This window comes from Temnothorax nylanderi, unplaced genomic scaffold, assembly GCF_030848795.1.
Source record: "Temnothorax nylanderi isolate EJ_2023f unplaced genomic scaffold, tnyl_v1.0 TNYL_tig0019_pilon, whole genome shotgun sequence".
Classification (NCBI taxonomy): domain Eukaryota; kingdom Metazoa; phylum Arthropoda; class Insecta; order Hymenoptera; family Formicidae; genus Temnothorax; species Temnothorax nylanderi.
The window spans coordinates 642,371-655,539 of NW_027249081.1; the positions used below are offsets into that span (position 1 = coordinate 642,371).

At 38.5% G+C, this 13,169-nt stretch overlaps 2 protein-coding genes across 3 annotated transcripts in view; both read left to right on the forward strand.

Moving 5' to 3' along the window:
• The window catches only part of Mnb (minibrain), an 81,315-nt gene extending 74,878 nt beyond the window's left edge, over positions 1-6,437 (forward strand). Inside the window, exon 9 of the mRNA XM_071699653.1 lies at positions 67-6,437. Coding sequence (XP_071555754.1) covers positions 67-545 — 479 coding nt within the window. The 3' untranslated portion in view covers positions 546-6,437. The remainder of the gene's footprint in view (positions 1-66) is intronic.
• Positions 6,438-7,705: 1,268 nt separating this feature from the next.
• Positions 7,706-12,821, forward strand: LOC139768970 (CLK4-associating serine/arginine rich protein). 2 transcript variants are annotated; one of them, XM_071699654.1, is made up of 14 exons: positions 7,707-7,993; positions 8,237-8,334; positions 8,410-8,585; positions 8,669-8,887; positions 9,307-9,482; positions 9,639-9,712; positions 9,813-10,154; positions 10,246-10,653; positions 10,727-10,831; positions 10,922-10,970; positions 11,527-11,590; positions 11,663-11,768; positions 11,861-12,106; positions 12,328-12,821. In XM_071699654.1, the coding sequence occupies exons 1-14, from the start codon at positions 7,862-7,864 to the stop codon at positions 12,344-12,346; spliced, it is 2,214 nt and encodes a 737-aa protein (XP_071555755.1). In that variant the 5' UTR covers positions 7,707-7,861; the 3' UTR covers positions 12,347-12,821. The 2 variants fall into 2 exon arrangements, with proteins under 2 accessions (XP_071555756.1, XP_071555755.1); XM_071699655.1 differs by lacking the exons at positions 11,861-12,106; positions 12,328-12,821 and having other exon boundaries at positions 7,706-7,993; positions 10,922-10,974.
• Positions 12,822-13,169: the final 348 nt, after the last annotated feature.

The following is a 13,169-nucleotide window of genomic DNA, read 5'->3' on the forward strand; positions in this document are numbered from 1 at the left end:
TATATATATCGTGAGAAGATTATGTCCTACTTTCCCTACTGACTTTGTCTCTTTTCGATGTCCCAGGACTGGTAACCATGTCGGGACAGGGCAGCAGCAGCAGCAGCGGCGGCGGTGGCAGTCTGCAACAGATGCAAGCGTCGAGTCTCCCTGGTGGCAGCTACCAGCCCATGGAATGCGAGTCCTCGCCCCGTCATACGGGCAGTCGGCGTGCCATAACAACGGGCTACCCATCAACGTCGGCCACTGGGGTGTCCGCGTCCGCCTCGATGTCCATGCAATCCATGGACAGCTCCCTGATACAGAGCTCTCTTGGATCGTACAATAGCCTAATTCTTCCTGGTATACCCCATCTGCCTGCGATGATGACCTCGCCAATGATTCAGCAGCAGAACTTCTACAACTACGGCTACTCGACTACTGATACGCACGGTATGGTTAGGCAGCCGTCAACGGCGGCGTCCAGTAACCAGCGAGATCCAGAGAGAGAAGATAGCCCGATGGTCGGGGTATGCGTCCAACAGAGCCCAGTCGCTATCCACTAAAGTGGCAGGAAGGGCAACTGACTGTGGACAATACAGCTTGTCGCGAACGCAAGACCGCGAAGAAGATGAGTAGCTAATTTACAAAGATGGCATGCCTTGAACGATGCTTTCGTAGCATTGACTGAGAAAACGACAGAAGGAAAAATGGCATGTAGACATCTTGGAAGTCGTTCCCCGATGCTGCTTTCTCATCACAAAGTCAAAAGGACACAAGAAGAGAAAAGAAAGACACACGGTGTCGCGATTAGCCTCTTCGGCAATGGATTCAAAAAATTTTTCGGACACGTTGGTTTGGCTGAACAATTCTGAAAAATACAAACAAAATTTCCCGGAAAATCCACGAAATAACCGCAAGTCACAAAGCCCAAAAATCTCTCTGTGTATCAAGAGATCATAGAAACGAAAAAAAAATACCCTAAGCTCGGCGGCGTTAACGACTGTATGAAAAATCCAACGAGTAGAAGAGAATGCAATGGGAGGGAAGGTGTGAGAGGAAACCTCTATTTCTGTTACGTTGCTGAATTTTCGTATTTTTTATCAAGCTGACTGGCCCCATGTTGAGAGCGGATATATGTGTCTAACACGGAAGATTGACGAAAGCTTCGAGCATGGACAGACAGTAATGGTCTAGTGAGGATGAACCCAGCTGGCCTCTCGGGTCCTGCCCGATTTCCACAGACACTCTTAGCAGTTTTTAGCAGAAACGGCTGAGCGGAAAACTTTCGGCAACCAAACTGTGTGGCCTAGAGAGCGAAAAAGTGATAATTACTATTATTACCGCGTAAAAAAAAGAAGGGAAAAGTAAGAATTTACCAATGTAAGCATGTACTCCAATAGAGTTTTATACACGATGTCACGAATGTAAACGGTTTAGCAAGTACTTGCGAGCAAACAGTCGCGTCGACTGCTAGTTATTTGTACAATACACTTAGATGAATGATAAGAGTGCAGCTTTAGGGTTTAGCTTTTAAGTGTGAGGAGGTAAAACACACACATACACAGACATTGTAAACTCGAATCTTTTATTTACTTTAATGGAAGACAAGGATGTTGCAAACGTCAGTTTGTTGTTGAACAAGGACTTTAAACAAACGAGGTTTGCGCGGCTTAACAACAATACATATTTATACATAAAAAAAGCAGTAATAAGAAAGTTAAAAAAGCAGCATACACGTAAGATCGATCAAGAATGGTATAATCATACAAAGAACCTAGATACTTTATAATAAACAATACGCGCGTACTCGCATACACATGTTTCCAACGCCAATCGTCATTGATTTTTGCCGTTTTGCCCCGATGGTCGCTGCGCTTATGCCATTCGCACCAATCGTAATGCAGCCCCTTTATTTATATAGAGGACTCTACTTTTATTCGGCCCAATATTTTAAATCTTGATTAAAATGCGATTTTTTTATTATTTATGTATTGTACGACTAGATGACGAACAAAAATAGAAACTAATAATTTCTTTCTTATTATCATCAATACCATATTTTGTCATGAAACTACCAATTGTAAGTGTAGTATAGTACCTGAAGGCAGACCATTAAAAAATGCAACCATAATCCCTATACCACCCAGATGTTACAAAGGAAAAAAAAGTATGACTTAATAGAAAATAATAATAATATATGCTGTGTAAAGAGAAAGAAATCTTAAAGAATTATGCATGTTGCTTTTCTGTAATCACGATAGTAAAATATGGAAATACCAAGTCTGTTTACAAGGTATATTTTATATATTTGCGGCTTTTTTATACTCTTCCATGCAAAAAGAGAATACATGAACGGAGACTTTAAACTTTAGAGAATTATTTATCTGTATTATGTCACATTTATTACACATATATGGGACGAGCGTAATCTTTTTTTTTTTTGTTGACGGATCTTATCGATTTACTGTTATGAAATTATAAGACGTTCTATATATTTTTAATTTTAATCGTCTTTTTGTGGTCTCCGATATAAATGAAGCTACATGTGTAATTCCCAATATAACCGTCATCTTTAACGTTTTAATTGCGATATCTTTTTTGTACGAAAATTTTAATGCGTAAATACAAAGCAGAGCGGCAAAACAATTTCGTCTGCATGACTGCGACTGTTGTCAAAAGAGCTTGGCCAAAAAAAAAAGAAGGTATTAGACGACCAAGAGAATTCTTATAATGTATTTTCTGGAAAAGTAACGAGTCTCACTGTGAAATTTAGATTTGAATTCTTGTTGTATTAGTTGTAAATATATGAGAAATATAAGATACTTTCGAGTAGCTGAGAAAAGTCTAACGTTTCACAAGCCATTCGATCTGCTAAGAATCATTTTATTCGTGCGGCCTTTCGAATGATTTGTATATTTTTATACACCTGCAATACAAAGACCATTTGCAGATACGATTTAATGAGATATACACGAGACATTCTATATTGCAACTCAGATGTTGAAGTTTGTTATACTCGAATTTATAATAAGTTACCGAACGAAAAACAAATTTTCTAACAGTATCTAATAATATGTAAATCACCAACGGATAAAATAGGAATACGAAGCCCATTGACACTTGTACCATAAATGTTTTTATATCGCATTGAGATTTTACGGCAATCGGTGCTTAAGAGATACATTAAATTTCAAGAGTCGTAATGAGTCTGTGTTGTGATTAGATAGCTCGAAAGCAATGCTTAAAAAAATAGATAGATTCACTATGACATAAATAAATACCTAAAGAGAGGGGAGAGCAGCTCTCTGTAAAATCATCTAAAAAAAAAAAGAGGAAACGTAAAACGGGATATGTCGCACCTTACCTCAATGACCTTTTTGATAATTTCCGCGGTTGAAGTTGTACAGGATATTATTTGTTAGGTGTAGAGAGATTAAACTGCGGGGACGTTCAGGATTTTCTGTGATAAATTCTGAGCGTCCTCGCGAACAATACCTTGTTGAACGGCAAAAATCAGTACGCTCTATAAATATAGACAATGTGCGATACATATATATGTATAATATATATAATATTGTGTACATATTATATATGTAATATGTATAACATATAACTAGAAATATAAATATATATAATGTTATATATTATACATATTTTACATATTATACATATATGTATATCACGTGCCCTCTTCCGAATTCATCTTGTTACACGCTGTGCTCACTAGTCCCGCAAACAACGGTGTTCACGACATTCTCAGAGAGAGAAACGCCATTCGGAAAAAACCTCTGTATACATTCGGAACTATTTTTTATCGTCCTCGAATCATTTCGCCGATTTCGCTCTCAGCGCGGACAGGATGACGACTCGCGAGAGACAATTCTCGCGTCGGGATGGCTCATATACGAAGGCACTCGGTATACCGGTCTTTCTCTCCAGTCCGGAGAGAGGTGTGCATAATCCGACCCACGACGACGGACTCCTGGGCACAGCGCCGCGTTTGATAATGCATCGAAGCGCATCGTTCTCCTTTCAACGATATTGTTGATTTTTCACTGGATGATTAATTATCGTTTACCTGTAGCAAAGTGATCGATCGGTTAATAACGACGCACGGTCTGCCAAGAAAGAACGCGCGCGATCGGCGCGTAAACTCTCTTTAACTGTCCGTATTGCGAAATACCGCGATGATAAAAATACATATGCAATGCTGGAGCTGAGTCGCAATTATATATCAATTAACGGCCACCGTTGCTCGCTTGGCATACTTTCTCCAAAGACCTTCAGTTATCCTGAAATAAAAACCGCTGGATTTACCCAACGCGGCGACATAGTTCTTTGGCGGTGCTCAATATTAATGAACACGAAGCTCATTTAGCGTCAGGTAAAAGAGAAGGCTGCGATCAAAACGATCGATGTCGTTTTCTTCGTTCCACCGGCTGCGGTAGACGACTCCTGAAAAACTTATCCTCTCCGAAGACGTCCCTCCGATCGCGAGAAGACACCAGAAGCCGGCCGGAGCCTCGATCCGAAACTCCTACCTGATGCAACGCAAAAAAGAGCCGCCTCGCTAATGAGATTCATGTGAAAGTTTTATATATCGGTCGCGCTCCTCCTTGGCAGACCGCGAGTTTTTTCTTTCTTAGCGAAGCTAAAAGGGACACCGCCCGGCGTGTCCAGGCCGAACGAGTTTAGAGAAAATTTTTTCACGGGTACAGCCGCGGTAGGGCACGGTTCTCGAATCTCGGGAGAAATATAGCAATTTAAAGCGTGTTTAAGACGCGTCGAACGAGCTGTGCGATGTAGAAATTTTCTTATTTTTTTTCTTCGTTTTTTTCTGCGCGCGAGAGAGAGAGAGGACGCGGCGAGGGGGTGCGTTTTTTAAAAGCGCACCGTGCAACACACACACAGCCTCTCCCGATGGGAGAAGGGAAGCCCGGCGAAGCAGGACGAGAAATCCTCCCCCTTATAGGGTTCCTTTCGCTTTCCGATATGCGCGCTTTATTTCGAGTTTCGCGAGAGCCACACACCGTCTCGGGATGAATTTGTCCACTCCATTCAGCTGTCGCAAAAATGCAAAGTATTTAAGCCAACTAGCAAGACAACAGAGATGTATACATTTATATAGCGTAAGATCCGGCCGCGGTTCATGTTCCAAACGATTTTTCACCGCCTACGCACACACATATATGCATGCATACATACATACGTACATACAAACATATATATGTGTGTATATGTATATGTATTTTTTTTTTACATAAAACGTTAGAGAATTTGATTTTACAGAACGATCACGAGAGAGAATAACGAGCCGAACTGTATTTTAATTACTATTTATTTTAATCGACGTATATATACGCGGGATATTTGCGCATCGTTCGCATGTTTTTAAACGTTTGTAAGCGCGAGAGCAATTTGTCGACGAATTTCCTTCATCATCCGTTGCCCAGTAATTTTTAAGTCACGCGCCGGGGGTTTTTTTTTTATTCGACTTTTGTTTCGGCTCTCCGAGCCGTTCGATCATCGTAATTTTAAAGTTTTATAACATAGACGTCTATTTGTCTTCGGAAAGACGAAGATGCAGATCTCTTATACGAATATTCATACTGATTCATATTTGTATACATTGAAGGCTCTGAAATCTCGACGAATAATTTGGGCAACGGAGGATTAACGCGCTTCTTAATTTTTCGTTCGGCTTGTAATTTTTGTTGAATTATCGATCCGTGAGAAATCTTCCTCCCGTGCGTGTTTTCGCACGCACGTCTCCTTTTACGACTCGATTACGTACGGGCTTGCAAATCTTGACATTTGCGGGGCGCACGTGCGGCCTTTGAAAAAGTCCGCGCGCTCGCGAGAGGCAAACTTAAATTACGAGATCATTGGAACATGTTGCCGCGGCGGAAGTAAAGTAACCTAAGTTTCCTAACGTCATGAGTAAAAGCATTGTGTTCAGAAACAAATATAACTATAATACGACTGACAGAAAGAGAGAGAGAGAAAGAGAGGTGCGCCTGAGAGGCAACGCGTAAGCGTCCTTTGAGAATCACGAGCGTGAAAGGGTGATGATATATCTTGATGTCCCGTTCGGCTAATGCACCAATCGGGACAAAAAAATATAGGGGATGAATGAGACGGAGAGCGAGAAGAAGAAAGAGAGAGAGAGAACGTGTGCGCGTGCGGTTGTATGCGTGTGTGTATGAGAAAGAGAGAGAGAGAGAGAGGAAGTGGTAAAATGTTAATTAAGAAACAAAAAACCGATTTATTAAGATGAAAAGAAAAATAATTAACAAAACTCCATACCGGATGAAGGAAAATGAACTTGTATCTAACGTGTATACATTGTCATAACATTATTATGATGATTATTATAATTATTATTATATATAATAATGTAATTGAAAATTTGAAACGATATTACATAAGGTTAATAATAAACAAAAGCATCTTCACCTTCTGCTGTTACCTTTTCTTCCGCTGACCTTTCGCGCCGCACCCGATTTCCACTCTTAATTATTATATTATACGAGAATCCGCGTGTGAGAAGAATAAAACGCGTTAAAAAAAAAAATTCTGAAAAAATATATAAAATTTCTTAGATACTTTCAGAAATAATGAGAATTTTCGGAATATTTCAGTATCCGTATGTATGAACATTTCTGATAAATTACACAGATTTTCTCATATTCAGATTTTTACAAAGATGTGTTGGCAGGAAAAATCTGAAATATTTTATTATTATTTTGTCTGAGTTTTTCTGAAAAACGTTTCAATATTCGTATAAAAAAATCAGGATAAGCTGACTTTTCTTCTATTGTCAGTTTGATGAACAGATAATTGAGACGGGGATAGAGATATGCGTAGATTCGAGTGACACGTAAAAAGAGCATTCTATATAAAATACGAAAGCTGAAAACCGAGAGGGGAGTTTCGTGTGAGTTCATATATCTTCTTTTGTAGTTTAATTTAATTTACTTTAATAATTGAATTTAATGAAATTGAATAATTATTAACAAATATTTAATTGAATAATACCCATTAACGCGTAATACTAATAATATAATTTATTAAAAATAAAAATAATGAAATAGCAATGGTATACATAATTGAGTCACCCCAATAATAAATAATGCAGTGTAAAAGGGAACTTGATTTAATCTTCAGCTCAAAACCGAAAGACTTTTATCATCAGGGAATTGAGAATTTAAGATTGGAGATTTAAGATGGAAGGAAGTAAATAATAATGGAAAATATATTTTGGATTAAATTTAAAATATCAAATTTTTTGTTTTATTTCAAAAATTTTCTAAAAAACCATATTATTTATGAGATGATTCAATATATAGAGGAAAGTGCCCTATTATGAGATAGGATCCTAATATGAGATGGCGGGGTTTTTTCATGGTGGAATCAACAGATGGGGCCTATATAGGGCCTTTTAGTTTTATCTCATATTAGGATCCTGTCTCATAATAGGGCACTTTCCTCTACTATTGTATATTATTAAATAACTAAACTTTATAAAATTTAATAATTATTGATAAATACTTAATTGAAAAAATTTAATTATTTAATATGTAATATTAAATAAAATGTATTAAAAACAAAAGTAACGAGATTGAACAATTTATCATCGATCCAAATCATTGACCGCCGCAAGGCCCGCAAGCGTCCTGATTGTGCAAGTGATTTCCGCCAGATCCGGAAGAAGTCGCTAACGCCAGTTCTCGGCAAGGCAACATGTCCGCCTTCGCGGGAGAGGAAAGCGTGTCAATTATTAGTGCTTCAATTTTTTAGCGATTACAGCCGGACGAATGGCACCCACGTCGAGCTAGCTCCGCGCGAAACTGATCTCCACGGCGGAGAGGAGAGGAAAATGAGTTTCTCCGTGAAGAAGACCGGCGGCAGAATGTGGCACGAGGCACGCAAGCAGGAAAAGAAAATACGCGGCATGCTGGTCGATTATCGTCGCAGAGCGGAACGTAGACGGGACTACTATGAAAAAATCGTAAGAATCTGCGCGAAAATATGCGCGACCGATTTCTCCTTTCTTCTGATTTACGACAGATCGATGGGTCGCGCATTATTTTCACGGAATTTTTATGTATCTTCCTCTGTTCCTCGGTTAACCTTCATTATTGCTCCTTTTTTTGCTTCTCTTTTTTTTTATGTAAAGCTTAAGATATAATTGCGGAGCAGAGGTATTGCTCGGACAAACGTAATAATTGAACGTTCTTGTGCTTCATTTTAGAAATCAGATCCTACTCAATTTCTCCAGCTGCACGGTAGACCGTGTAAGATACATTTGGATCCGGCAATAGCCGCTGCGGGTGACAGTCCTGCAAACATGTGAGTGTTGCGGTATGATATTAGCCGTTAATTGTGCTCGTACATCAACAGAGAATGATGTATTTTATTGCGCAGGATGCCATGGCAAGGCAATGAAGACAATCTTATAGATCGTTTTGACGTACGAGCGCATCTGGATTGGATACCAGAGCCGCTAGATACTATCGATGTTGATATTGCTCTGACAAGCGAAGACAGACATATCAACTATGAACGCTACCGTATAATTGTGCAAAATGAATTTCTAGGCGGTACGTTGCTTGTCTTTCCCTCCGTTGTACAGGGATCTCTTATCAGTCTTCCTTATGTCTTCACTCAAACGTCTCTTCTTCAGTGACTGAAGAAAAGTTTCTTCACCAAATACATTTGGAAGAACAGTTTGGTTCGTCAACAAAGTTAGATGCTGCAAAAGATAAGAAGAAATCTGCTAATAGCGCTGCCATCGGATATAATTATGAAACCGAAGAGCCGATACCTGAACCGGCAAAAACAACAGTGGATCCAGTTATATCGGAGGAAAAGGGAGATGATGAAGATAGCGATATAGATTTAGGTATCATTATTTTACTTAATGCAATGTTTAACACATTGTTGACCGAGTATTTTGTACAGAAACTAACGCCTGTATTAGTTTCCGCGTCTCCGTTATTTTTTATACGGGTCAATGTTGAAACACGTGAGTAAATATCAGTAATTTCTAAGTTTTGTTTATAATATACATAAGATCAGAAAAAAAACAAGCTATAACAGAAAGTGAAGGATAAACACAATCACAAATCCAATAATACAAGCTCTAACAACTTTGCATAATGATTTAAACTGTATGTCCTTATAAAGTAAACTTCTAAAGTCACCCTCAATAATGGGCAATAAAAAAATTGCTGGTATACATCTCCGGTCAATAATGAGTTAATACGCCTTGAAATGTTACAAGAACAAAATTTTTTAATGTAATGTATTACTTTTTTTTAGATATATGCGTGGACGTATCTCAAATAGAACCATCTCAGGCACATGAGATGAATTTAGTAGCTCAAAAATATGGACTTCTAGGTGCTGATTACTTTAGCTTTTTAACACAAGATTTTGAAGAAGCTGAAACCTTGCGACAGGCCCGCAAGCAGGAGGAGGAGAAAGCTATGTACTCGGTAAATAATTACATTAATTCAAAACACAACTAATATATATTTTTATATTATATATTTATATATACTATAATATATTATAATTAAATGTCTGAAAATACGTCACGCTTGGATGTAAGAAAATGTTTTAATGTATGTTTCCCATTTTATATGTAATAGGGTCGACGGTCGCGTAGAGAAAGGCGTGCATTCAGGGAAAAGAAGATGATAGGTCGCGTTATGAGTCCGCCTAGGTAATAACTCATTGCATTTTCGCAAAAAATTAAATTAAATATTAAAATTAAATATTTTTTTACGTTATTACTTATATAAATTCCTCTATCTTCGTCTCAGTTATGCAGCTAGGGAAAGCCCGGAGTATAATCCTTATAGAAAATCCTCTTCCAAATCGCGATCGCGATCCACATCACCTGTAAATACGGGACAGATTACTTACATCACAAGCTTCGGTGGGGAAGAAGAGACTCATGGTAGCACATCACATGTGTCTTCGTCAAATTCAAGAAAAGTCAATTATTCGTATCTCAGACGGCGGAGGTCGGACAGTCCTGCTTTCAACGATAGAACTGTCAGTAGAAAAATATCCAAGTCCAGGTCGAGAAGTTGTTCACGTTCCGTTAGTAGGACTAAGTCGTATAGGACACGTGACAGAAAACGAAGTGGATCTAGAATGAGGTAAGTTGCAAGATAAAAGAACTTATTACATAATTATTGACACAATTAATGTTTTGCTTTGTAATATATCTAGTGTTAAATCTTATCTCAGATCTAGACGCACACGCTCGAGACCTCGAAAGTATACAAGATCCCGCACAAGAAGTCGCTCCAGACGATCCCGAACGCGAAGTAAATCACGATCGCGCTGTAGAAGTACCAGCAGATCTCGATCGCGTTCAGTTTCTCGATCGAAGTCAAGATCTAGATCACGCTCGCGTTTGAAGAGATCGAGGAGTTCGTCCTCGAGCAGCATATCGGCATCAAGATCGAGGTCTAAATCGCATAATAGGAGCCATTCTAGAGACAGCTATCGGAAAAGACGCTATTCCCTGTCGAAATCGAGATCCAAGTCTCGCTCGAGATCGAAGTCTCCATCAAGATCTAGATCGAGATCGAGAAGTCAATCTAGCTGTAAACGATCGCGAAGCGATGATAATAAGACGCCAGCACTGCCCAGGTAAAAATTTTTCGCAGGTTTATTCAAGGATCAAATTATTGTAACGTAAGTGTATAACTTATTTCATGTACAGGTATTATGGCCGACGTGGAAAATCGTCAAGTCTTGAGCTAGAGCTGTCTGATAACGAAGAAAAATCCAGTCCAGTAACACCGAAGACTCCGATAAATACAAGCGTGTAAGCATTTTATAAGCAGCGAACAATCTTAATTTATATTACGTATATCAAGTTGTTATGCGTGGACTTAATTTCTTCTGAATATTTCAGGAACAAGCCAAAAGCAGGGTTAAGTACAAATTCTGGTGGCGGACACAAAGTCAGTAAGAACTATAACGCTTTCTTAGTCACTTAACGCACAGAGAATAAAGACATACTTATATAAGTACCATGTCTATATAAGTATAATGTCTGTATGCCTTCCATCTGAACGAAGAACCTCAACAAGCGCGTCTCGTTTTCATTATATTACACTTCAGAATATGATGTGTCGACATCATATTCTACATTTATTTGTTTTATTTTTAATTCGTTCTGAAGCAGAATTTTAACGTATCGTTAGAGCCACAAAGAATTTGAGAATTTTTGAATCGTACTATTATCTTATTTTGAGATAACTATCGCCGAAATGAATCCATATCGAGTTGACCGCTTTGTTATTATCTTTTTTCGTTCGTTCGTAATTGCATTCTATTAATCGTCTAATAAAGGAAATGGCAAATTTTTTGTGGTACATATATTCGGTTATATTCTATAATTGGTAATATATTAGTGCATACTACATATTGTACGTATAATGGGCACTAGATTTTTAAATTATACCAAAAATATCGAGCTCTTTCTCTATAGACTTTTAAGAGTTTTATATTTTTCAGTCGTTGAAAATTACACCCCAGGAGCGGCTTAAAAAGAAAATGCAGGCCCTGTTAAACAGACAGTGTAGGTTGATGTCTGAAAGAATGATGAGATAATATGCGTCATAAAAGGCAAATGTAAAATGAATTCTTTTAGATAAAGCTGACAAGAAAGCCGAGCAGTTGAGAATCGAGAAGATGGAGCAACAGAGACAGGATCGGGAAGACGAGATTCGAGAAATGTCTTTGAAACTCCGCAGAAAGTGAATAATTTTTACCTTATGATGCGGCGTGCGTCAACTTTTTAAGTTCGTCAACTTAAATAGCGACGAGTGAATTCTGTTTCGCTTTTCAGACAAAGAGAACGGAGACATCGTTACGAAGGCCACAGTTCCGACACGCGGTCTTCTGTGTCTCGTACACCAAGTCCGAGCCGTAGTCCAAGACACCATGCCGTACGTCGCGATAGGCGAGACATGGACGGCGATCGCGAGCGGGATAGGGAGAGAGATCGGCGCGATGATCGTGACCGGGGTAGAACAGAGTCGCGTAGAAGATACAGAGATTCACCGCTTCGTTCACTGAGTCCGAGGAACAATCGGTAAAATCCCTCGATTCTGACGCCTAAAGTTGCGATTGCCGAGTTGCACCGACAATTCGTATTTACTGGACGTTAGCGATTGTCTCTATTACGTAGTCCTGATTATTAACACAGAGAGCAGATTGATTGAGCACAGGATCAATGCTGATTCGGTGCAACTAGATATAACGTAAATCTTGTATGCTGCTAAAGAAAAACCATGCCATTTTCCGTTATTCCAGAGGCCTAGTCGACTACTGACTTCAGGACACACGTTTAATCTACCATCTAAAATGATTTGAAATCGATGATTCGAATACTTTCCGTTCAGTTGCATTCCTTCCTTAAATCGCTGTTAATGTCCGAGAGAATCGCATAATGAGGGAAAGGTATACGGACCTGCCGCAAGATTTGTTCTCAAATACGTCACGAATAACATACAGCGCGACTTAATCTGCTTTATAATAATGATCAAATAAATGGAAGCATTTGTATATTACTTCCGCTCGCACCGATTGAATTGCGATGCGTATGCGAGAAATTAGAAAAATTGCGTGATAATAACTAATATCACGAGGATCATGTCTACAATTTTTATTTCACATGCAAAGCAAGAAGCATGAAAACATGATACTGTTGTATTATTTTAGAATTGAGTGCACACTCTTCGCTATGTATCTCTTATTGTTAAATAATTCTTCAATAATAAAGATGTTCATTTCACAGCTAGGATAAACGCTGACTACTTTCTACGCCTTCTATTACCGACATTACCGAAGGTAGAAGACCAAGGGATAATTTATATATAATCTAAATTATTTTATTAAATCCGCTACCTGAAATGCATACTTATGCGAGCAAAGACGTATGTCTTTGGCGCGCTATACGTTAATGATATGGAGCAAAATAGATGTTGGATCTTTCTCTCTCGAACAGAGAGAAAAAGAATGAGATACTTAAATCTAAAAAATGAACGTAAAATGAACCTAATATCGGTTATTTGAACGTATTTGAATACCAAAACAAAATTCTGTAATTAATTTTAAATTAAATCATAATCTTTGCGAATCCTTTATCCGTATCA

Coding starts and splice junctions, on each gene's coding strand:
- LOC139768970 (XM_071699654.1), top strand. CDS start 7,862: ATGAGTTTCTCCGTGAAGAAGACCGGCGGCAGAATGTGGCACGAGGCA. Junction 10,654..10,726: donor AAGACGCCAGCACTGCCCAG/GTAAAAATTTTT, acceptor TTTCATGTACAG/GTATTATGGCCGACGTGGAA. Junction 10,971..11,526: donor ATTCTGGTGGCGGACACAAA/GTCAGTAAGAAC, acceptor TATATTTTTCAG/TCGTTGAAAATTACACCCCA.